Source organism: Cynocephalus volans, chromosome 10 (genome assembly GCF_027409185.1).
Source record: "Cynocephalus volans isolate mCynVol1 chromosome 10, mCynVol1.pri, whole genome shotgun sequence".
Classification (NCBI taxonomy): domain Eukaryota; kingdom Metazoa; phylum Chordata; class Mammalia; order Dermoptera; family Cynocephalidae; genus Cynocephalus; species Cynocephalus volans.
The window spans coordinates 98,577,790-98,587,794 of record NC_084469.1 but is presented as its reverse complement, the minus strand read 5'-3'; the positions used below and the strand labels follow the sequence as shown (position 1 = coordinate 98,587,794).

Below are 10,005 nucleotides of genomic sequence, written 5' to 3'. Positions count from 1 at the left end.
CAGGAGATTTACCCAAAAAAGCAACATCCCGGCTGTTGAACTTCCAAAACCTATTTAGAGATTCTAAATCCTGGCTTATGAGCATAAAAAAATGTAAGCCCTGAAGGACTCCAGATAAAAATCTGGCTGTAGTGGTTGCTAGGGGCTGGGGGAAGAGGAGATGGAAAGTCTCCTTTTGTTTAATGGGTACAGAGTTTCGGTTTTGCAAGATGAAAACGTTCTGGAGACGGGTGGTGGTGATGGTTAACGCTACTTAACTCCACACTTAAAAATGGTTCTGGTGGTAAATTTTATGTTGTGTGCATTTTACCACAATTTGAAAAATAAGGTCTATTAATAAAAAAGAAGTCTAGGGCTGGCCCGTGGCTCACTTGGGAGAAGGTGGTGCTGACGACACCAAGTCAAAGGTTAAGATCCCCTTACCAGTCATCTTTTTAAAAAATATATATAAATAATTAAGTAAGTAAGTAAGTAAGAAGTCTGGCCACAAATAATATGAGGAAGAATATCCATCTGAGTCAGCTTTTTTTGCAACAAAATAGAGCAGGATTCCTCATTGTGGAGGAGAACAGATGGACAGAAAAGAGTGGAGTTAAACTCTGAGGTGGTCCAGAGATGGATACCTGCATTCTACCAGCCCACCCTCAACCCAGATAGCTTCACGGTGATTTACAAAAAGAGGGTTCCCTGGACCCCACCCACACCCCAGAGTCTGAAATACAGTAAGCTCCGCAGAGCCTTCCCACGCCCTGCATATGGCGGCATTTATTGAGTAGAAATGGACCTAAAAGCTGTGCCTGCAGCTCCCCTGTACTGAAGGGGAATGGAGCAGATCCTATCAACGCCCTGCCCATACTACCACCACGCCCAGCACTCACAATATCCATACAGACCAATGGCTTCCAAAGTCCCTGCAATGCTCTGGTCATTAGAGCCTGCTCTGCCAACATGCAAGCAGCCGCTCAAGTAATGACCGATGAGAATTGGTGGATAAATACCCCAATTCCCTCATCCTTTGCTATGGGTTGAATTGTGCCCCCCAAAGGTTCATGAATTAATCCCCACTGTAACAGTGTTGAGGGTGGAAATCCTATGAAAGTCATTGAAAGGTGGGGCCTTTAAGAAGCAATTAGATGGCGAGGACCATGCCCTGCCGAATAGATGGATCCATGCATGGAGTAGTAAGTTGATGGTTTAGTGGGTGGTAATGGGTGTGGTTCTGATGGCTTTCTAAGGACAGCGAGTGAGCAGGTTAGCTCTCTCTTGTTCAAGCCATTTGCCATGTGACACCCTGCGTTGCTATAGACACCGCCCACCAACAAGAAGGCTCTCAACAGATGTGTTCCCTGGACTTTGGACTTCCCGCCTCTGAAACTGCAAGCAATAAATATTATTCCTGACAAATTATCCAGTTTCAGGTATTCTGTGATAAGCGACAGAAATAGACCGTTACACCCCTGAACTTCAATGCATGTTCTACCCTGACTCCCAACAGAATTGAGCCCAGTTGCCCACAGCAGGTGATGGTCCCTGTACTGACTCCTTCCCTTTCCCACTATTCATTCCTGCTCCTTTCCAGCTGCCTCCTGGGATCATTTCCCAGATAAGCTTTGCACCCCCAAATCCTTGTCTTAGGATCTGCCTCTTGGGGGTGGGGAGGAATCAACCTATGACAGAGACCTTATAATTCATCATCCAAACCAGGAAACTTTGAAGAATGGAAAGGATCATGATTAACAACTACACAAGGACAACATTCGGGGCCACCCCAGGCAAACCGGTATGTCCAGTCATTCTACCCAGAATAGAAGGGAAAGCAGCCAGATGTCCTGCATGTACCGAGAAGGGTGTGAAAGGTGCCAAGGAACCAAGGGTCTCAGCAGGTGGCAGTGAAATGAAGAAGATAACCAGCAAGGACCAGCCATCTCCTAACACCCGAGTGCCAAAGGCCCTGGGATTTAAATACGATCTTCAGGAGAAGTGACTGAGACGATATTTCTATCACTCAGCAGAACTGGGGGTAGGGGAGAGGGGACTGAAATAATAATTAAGTTCTATTACAGAAAAGATGTGGTATACATACACAATGGAAAACTACTCAGCCATAAAAAAGCATGAAATTCTGCCATTTGCAGCAACATGGAGGAACTTGGAGAAAATTATGTTAATGAATAAGCCAGGCATAGAAAGAGAAATACTGCATGTCCTCACTTATAAGTGGGAGAGGGGAGAGAGAGAGAGAGAGAGAGAGAGAAGGAAGGAAAGAGAGACAGAGAGAAAGAAAGAAAGGAAGGAAGGAAAAGAAAAAGAAAGAAAATATAATACATTGAACTTTCAGAAAGAGAGAACAGCACAGTGGTTATTAGAGGGGAAAGCAGGTGGAGAAGGGGGCTTTGGGAGAGATTGGTTAATGGACACAAAGAACGAGCTTCTTTTTGTAATGACAAATATGCCAACTCTCCTGATTTGATCGTCACATAGTGTGCACAAGTACGGACAGTCAATGCTGTATCTCATAAATATGTATAATCAATTATGTTTCTATCTTTTTAAAAAAAAGAAAAAAAAATGAGTGGCACATTTGTGTGGTCCTGAATCTGTGAGTGCAAAATCCTTTCCTGCTCTGTGGGAGTCCCATTTCCTGCTCAAGTGGTATTGGAAATGGCAGAGAAAGGTGACAAAGTTGACTGGGGGAGGGGCTAGGGAGTGGGCTTTTGTCCTGTTCCACAGCACCCCTTCCCCATCTGTCCCCTTCCAGGTCCTCCTGAGCGACACCCGTTCCTCCATTCATTATTTTATTAAAAGCAGTGCCTTGAGTCTCACCTTCTTGAGGGAACCCAAGAGGAAATCAGTGTGTTATAAATTAACCGTGGCAGGGTATCATCCTGGGAGCCCTGCCAGGTGGACACCAGCCCTCAGCAGTCCATCCTGAACTCTCTGCCTGCCCAGATCTTGGTCACAGCCCCTGGCCCCACTGTGTGCTCATCCTGGGCTCAGAGCCTGAAGTTTCTCTTCTCTCTGCCAGTGCACCAGAGCTCAGCAGTATTCAGAATAATCTTCCTCTACGTAGTTGGAAGGGAACCAGCCGACCTGGAAAGAGATGAGGAATTCATCAGAGCAGCCTGTGCACATTCTCCTACTGCCCCTCAACACACGACAGGGACCTTGCACCTGCTGTCCCTTTTACCCCGGAAAATACATCACCCAAACTTACATAAGGCTGATCCCCTCCTCACCTCCTAAGTCTCTGCTCATGTATCACCTTATCAGTAAGGCTTTCCTAACCATCCTATTTAAAATTGTACACCCTACACACCCCAACGCTCCTTATCCCCTTTTCCTGCTTTATTTTTCTTCATAGCACTTACATATATGACAGTCTGATTGATTATATATTTTACTTATTTACTGGTTTACTGTCTGTTCCCCCTTGCACCAATACAATGTGAGCTCTGCAAGGGCAGGGTTTTTGTCTGTCTTATTCACCACTGAATCCCAAGAGTCTAGAACAGTTCCTGGCATGCAGTAGATACTTGATAAACATTTTTTGGATGAATGGATAGATGGATGGATGGATAAATAAATGCATGGATGGGTGTGGGGGGTGAGATGTATGAATGGATGCACTTGTAGAGATAGATGGCTGGCTGGATGGATGGATGGATGAGTGGGTGGATGGGTGGATGGATGGGTGGATGGGGGTTGGATGGATGAATGGATGCACTTGTAGAGATGGTTGGATGGATGGATGGATGGATAAACGGATGCATAGATGGATGGATGGATGGATGGATGGATGAGTGGATGGATGGGTGGATAGATGGATGGATGGATGGGTGGATGGATGAGTGGATGGATGAGTGGATGGATGGGTGGATAGAAGGATGGATGGATGGATGGGTGTGTGGATGGATGGATGAGTGGATGGATGAGTGGATGGATGGGTGGATAGAAGGATGGATGGATGGATGAGTGGGTGGATGGGTGGATGGATGGGTGGATGGGGGTTGGATGGATGAATGGATGCACTTGTAGAGATGGTTGGATGGATGGATGGATGGATAAACGGATGCATAGATGGATGGATGGATGGGTGGATGGATTAGTGGGTGGATGGGTGGATAGAAGGATGGATGGATGGATGGGTGTGTGGATGGATGGATGAGTGGGTGGATGGGTGGATGGAAGGATGGGTGTGTGGATGGATGAGTGGACGGATGGGTGGATAGATGGATGGATGGATGGATAGACGGATGAGTGGATGGATGGATGAGTGGATGGATGCATGGGTGAATGGATGATTTGTGGATGAAGAGATGGATGAATCCTTTACATTCCAGACACTCTTAAAGACTCCAAAAGGCTCTCTCAAACCCTGAATGTCCTCCAGTCTCACTAAACTTACCCTCCAATGTTCTTAACAAAACTGTTCACCTAAGCAATTATCCAGATCTTTTTTTCATGTACATCTCTGTCAATAGAACATAAGTTCTAACCAGCGTCCTTGTCTTCATGTAACAAATATTTGGGGGAAATCATTACAAGCAGGGCAGAAAACAAGAGGCTGTGAATTTATCAATACATGAAATAAAGAAGGTGCTCTGCCTTTGTGGAACAAAAAAAGAACTAGGCAGAAACAAGCTGGTTTGAAGAGAGTTAAGGTCCATTCCAGTCCTGACAGTCTGAATTCAAGCAGGCAAAAGAGCACAGTGGTTAGTCCCAGATCTGCCTCTTCATGCATTCAATATTTATTGAGCACCTACTGTGTGCCAGGCAGTGTTCCAAGCACTGGTGATACTGCAGTGAACAACACAGACACAATCTCCCTGCTTTTTTGTTCCTTGAACACACCAACCACTCTTTCACCGCTGGGGCTTTGTACACAATGTTCCTTCTGCCTGGAACATTTTCCTCCACCCCATCTATGATGTTTTCACTTGGCTAAGTTTATTTATCCCTCAATGATCAGCTTAGCCTCTCAGAAGTCATCCTGACCTGCTCCCGCAGGCTTCCCACACTGCCCTGGGATTCCCCATCAGAATCTTGACCCCCCAATTTTATAACTGTTTAGTTACAGGTCTATCCTCACTAGATTATGAGTTTTATGCAAGCAGTGATTATACCACACTAATTTTTGTCTCCTCCACACCCAGGAGAACACCCAGCACATAGTAAGTTCTCAATAAATAAATGTAGTCTGCATAAATGAATGAAATCTCTGTGTCCCTTCCTCCCCTCTGACCAGGAAAGCCCTCCACACAAGCCACACCCCACCTTCTCCATTCCACAACTTTAATGCAGTTCCGCCATGGCCAGGTCACCCCCCACACCCTTGCCTGGGGTGCCCAGCCCTACAGCCTTACCCGGCCATAGATCTCCCCTCGCCACCAGCCTTGTTGTCCCTTTTTGTTGAGGATCTTGATGATGTCACCCTCCTTGAGGGACAGCTCCGATCGGTCCCGGGCGCAGAAGTCATAGCGGGCTTTGGCTGTGCCAAAATACTTGGTGCTCCCTGCTGTGGAAGGGAGAGCAGAGGTGAGAAAAGGGTCTGGGACAGATACCCACTCACTGTCTAGGGACAGTGGGGGGCAGTGAGGGTTCGGGGGACACATGCTGTTGGAAGGGTAACTCTAGAATAAAGGGTCCCTCAGTGCTCCTTTGTGCAGAGTATTGGGTGCCCTCTACTCTGAGTGGACACAACTGTACTTCCAGAATCATCCTCCCAGCCCAAGCAGCATCCAAATTTAGGGAAAAGAAGACCATTTTTGAATGTTTTAATAGTTTGTATACGTTTATAGAAAAGGAAATGAAAAGAAAAGTATGGAAAAACTCATTCTAGGCTGTTAATTATCTTAAGGAGGACCAAGAATCAATAAAGAAAGGGAGTGGGAGATAAATGGTGGTGGGGGAGGGGAGACATGGAGAACTTTTCACAGTACAAAATTAAGCAAAGATGTAGAATATAAAATTAATGTGCAAATATGCTAAAATTGAACATCCATATATACCTCAGGACAAATAAGTAACATGCAGACAAATGGAAATACTGATTTGATTGGGTGATAGGTATAGGGATAGTTTTTGTATTGGAGTCCTAATGTTATGTTAATATTGCTTTTTCAAGAATATAATATTTTAACAATAATTAATTTTTAAATCCCTCTTTTAAAAATTTTTGGATATATAAGAATTCAAAAACTATACCACCCATGTAACAGTTCTGAGAAATGTACTCCAGAACGCACTCCAGCAAAATGAAATGTGAATCAGCATAAGGAATTTTTAAAATAATGAAACACATGGAAAACAAATACAGATGGAGGCTAAATAATTCTTAATGCTTTATTTGCAAAGTTAAACACAATTTTTAAGAAAGAACTCTTAAAATTTATGTCCTAATTGATTTAATGCATCATAGCAAACTGTATCCAACAGTTGCAGATACTTTCAACAAACCCAGTAGGTGAGAGATTCAAAGGAAAGGGGAAGTAGAGTGCACTAAAGGTCTTGCCTTATTGTGGAAGAAGGTTACAGATACTATTTAGTCCTTGATATTAATGTAAAACTACAGGCTTAAAATGAGCAGGTGGAGTCCCCTACTGGTTCCTAGTATCCTCGTCTTCGCAAATAGAAAAGTAGTCCCAGCCCCACCTTCCATCTAAGCTAACAAATATGCAGACCACTCAAGAGTGAAGGGACAGACAGGAGTGGGAAAGAGTTCCTGCTGCTGCACAGATATGACCTCTGCATGCCCGTTAGAAGGCACTGCATGCTCAAGCTTTGTCTTCACAATGGGAAGGGGCTGGGGCTGCAGGCCCCTAGCCTGACACATCCTACCTGGTGGCTTGCTGATGGCTCTCCTCTCAGGCTCCTTGAAAGGGAACTGTAAAGTGGTGTCTAGTGACTTGAAGCAATCCTTTAGGGAGTTCTGCTGATAAAATTCCACCAGCTCCTGGAAGGGAGACAGCAGGACAGATTCTATTCCAGTGGACCAGCCCGCAAGAGGACAGAGCTGGGAAGAGACAAATCCAGCTCCTCAAGTGAAGCACACCCTGCCCTTCTGACCTCCCCAGCAAGTGACTCATTGAATGTTCCCCATGACGGAGAGCTCATTCCCTGCCTGGGCAGCCAGGACCATTTTATGAGGAAGAGACCACATTGTCTAAAACCAGTTTCCCTAATAGCCGATTAATTCACTTCATGGTAAATTTACCAAATAATTAGCTCACCAAATTCAAACCCTCCTAGGAGTGTCAACTTCCTTTTGCTATTGTTATTTAAGCACCTACTATGTGTTGACTAATGTGCATACCACACATCATCAAAATCTAATAATCCTGAGAAGTGAATACATTCATGATTTTCCCATTTTATAAATGGAGAAACTGAGTTACAGAAAAGCCAAGCTCTTTGTCCAGTGTCTCACAGCTGAAAAGAGAAGATCCTGGATTCAGCCCCAGGGGAGGTAGTGGGGTATAATAACTGAGAGCTGGCCTCTGCAAAAAGACTGATATGAATTCAAGTTTCAGATTTGTTACACTTATGACTATGTCTTCCACAAATGTTTAGGCTGATTTGAATAGTGAGGAAACAGTCAGGGAGTCAAACTTAAATGATGTTCTGCAAAACAAAATGCCCTGTTTTGGAACTCTAAGACTCCAAAAATGCCAATATCATGAAAGGCCAAAAAAAAAAAAAAAAAAAAAAACCGAGGAACTCTTGCAAACTAAAGGAGACTAAGGGGTTATACAATGTGTGATACCTGATTAGATCCTGGGGAAAAAACAGCTTTAAAAAGACACAATTGGGGCCGAGCCCATGGCACACTCGTGAGAGTGCGGCACTGGGAGCGCAGCGATGCTCCCGCTGCGGGTTCGGATCCTATATAGGAATGGCCGGTGTGCTCACTGGCTGAGTGCCGGTCATGAAAAGGACAAAAAAAAAAAAAAAAAAAAAAGACATAATTGGGGAAAATAAGGAATTCAGAACATAGACTGTATATTAGTTAATAATTTTATATCAGTGATAATGATACGAGAATGTCCTGGTTCTTAGGATATTCATGCTAAAGCATTTATTGATGAAAGGTCTTGATGCCTGTAACTTACTCTTAAATAGTGCCGAATAAATGTGAGTGTGTGTGTTTGGGGGCAGGGGGGCCGGAAGAAAAGGAAGCAGAATATTAACAATTAGTAAATCTAGATGAAAGGTTCAGATATTCATTATTCTATTTCAACAACTTTTCTGAAATCTTTCAGAAATCAAAAATTGGGGGAAGATTGAATAAAAAGTTTGAGGGAGAGAAGAGATTTGTGGAATGAATTAACCTTTTGGGGAGTCCAGGATTCCTTTGAGAATGAAGTGAAATTTAAGACACCCCCCTCAAAAAAGTGCAGATACATGCAAAACGCTGGATTTATTTTTGTCCCAGAGGACTCACACCTCCTCAAGGAGCCACAGACCTTGACTCATATGCCTTAGACCAATAGGCTTAAAATGTCTAAAAGATGTTCAGAAATGACAGGGCACCAAACAGAAGCAAAAACACTCAAAAGGCATTTGAATTCTCAGTGAAGCGATCGTTCAGCAGATTAGGCAGGGCTAAGTTTGGAAGTCCGACAGAATACAGGCCCTGCTGTTCTGTGATGCTAGATGAGGACTAGACCTCAATTTCACCTGTCTATGAAATGGGAACTCAAAAGGTGAGTTGAGGAGATTAACAGGAGTCCTATCTATAACATGTCAGACACTTAATAAATGCTCTGCAAATGCTCACTGCTGTTTATTAATATTATTATTACTACAATTACTTTCATTGTTGGTCAATAAGGGAATAAGTTTAAGGCCAATTCTCCAGAGTGCCCTCGGAGGGGCCTCTCTGAATCTTAAAAGGGTAGGGGGTGCGGATCCCAAGGTGGAGGTAGAGGGAGAGTCCTGCCTAGGTTTTGAGAGGCTGGAATTGGGGGGAGACTGATCCTTACCATAAGTCCTCGGAAAGCTTTCTTCTCTGTGATCCGATACAATCCTTCTGCTGTCATGATTTTAATGTGCTTGACCTCGACATTATACCTGGAACGAGGGACAGAGGACCAGACGGTCAATGGGCCCTGAGTCTGGGGACCAGGCCAATCCCCTGCCAAGTCTCAGCCCCAGGCTGTACCCCCAACCATGGAAGAAGTAATCTCGGCTCTTTCAAGGAGGGTGTTACCACTGGAGGCCAAAGACTGAAGCTGTCCCAACAGACTCCCTTCCCTGTGGTCTTTGATGTTCCAAGCCTTAATTTCTTTCTCTCTTCTAAGAGGAATGATCTTCCCTGACTCACAGGTGTGTTGGGAAGTCAATAAGATGTTCTGAAGAAAGGAACGTTCTAGAATAGATAGGAAGAGATCTCCACTTTCATTAATTTGGAGGACTACAGAATATAAATTAGAAAAGGAGAGACCCACTTCTGCCAACATGGTGAACTACATAACCCAAAAACCTTCCTACTACAAAACTCCTAGAAATGCTGATGAGAAAAAGTGCTGAGCTCTCAAAAAAAAGTGAGGGAAATCCCCAGAGGCCAAAAATAAAGATGACACTAAAAACTGAGCAAGAAGAATAAACTGGTGATGCTGGGATTGCCCAAACAATTTTGCTGATCTTGGTAACCAAGGAACTTAGGTCATGTGGAAACATGAAATGAGTCACTGGCCCATGTCGGGTAGAGAGTTGGCACTGAGACCTGCCCATACCCCATAAGGTTGGATTGTCAAAGAACTACACCCTCAGGAAAAGTGGTGGACTGGAAAAACTCCACCCAGCAACACAAAGAGTATAATAGAAAGCTTGTCTGTCTCAGACCCAAAGCAGAAAAGTCACCCTTGAGAATTTATAACCTCCGACCTGCCCTTCTGTAGGTTTAGGGTTTTAACTAAAATCATCTATGTGATGCTTGGGTTCAGACTGTGTTCCTGCCTCTTCCTAGAGTATGTTAAAGACCTTTCTGAGCCTCCTTAGGAAATC

General features: G+C 44.1%; 1 protein-coding gene across 3 annotated transcripts in view; it reads right to left on the bottom strand.

The window, feature by feature from the left end:
* Nucleotides 1-3,036: 3,036 nt before the first annotated feature.
* The window catches only part of VAV1 (vav guanine nucleotide exchange factor 1), a 61,699-nt gene continuing 54,730 nt past the window's right edge, over nt 3,037-10,005 (bottom strand). For all 3 annotated transcript variants that reach the window (XM_063110691.1, XM_063110692.1, XM_063110693.1), the window contains 4 exons: nt 8,982-9,069; nt 6,838-6,952; nt 5,364-5,515; nt 3,037-3,090 (listed from right to left, as the gene is read on the bottom strand). In XM_063110691.1, the coding sequence (XP_062966761.1) occupies nt 3,037-3,090; nt 5,364-5,515; nt 6,838-6,952; nt 8,982-9,069 (409 nt within the window). The remainder of the gene's footprint in view (nt 3,091-5,363; nt 5,516-6,837; nt 6,953-8,981; nt 9,070-10,005) is intronic.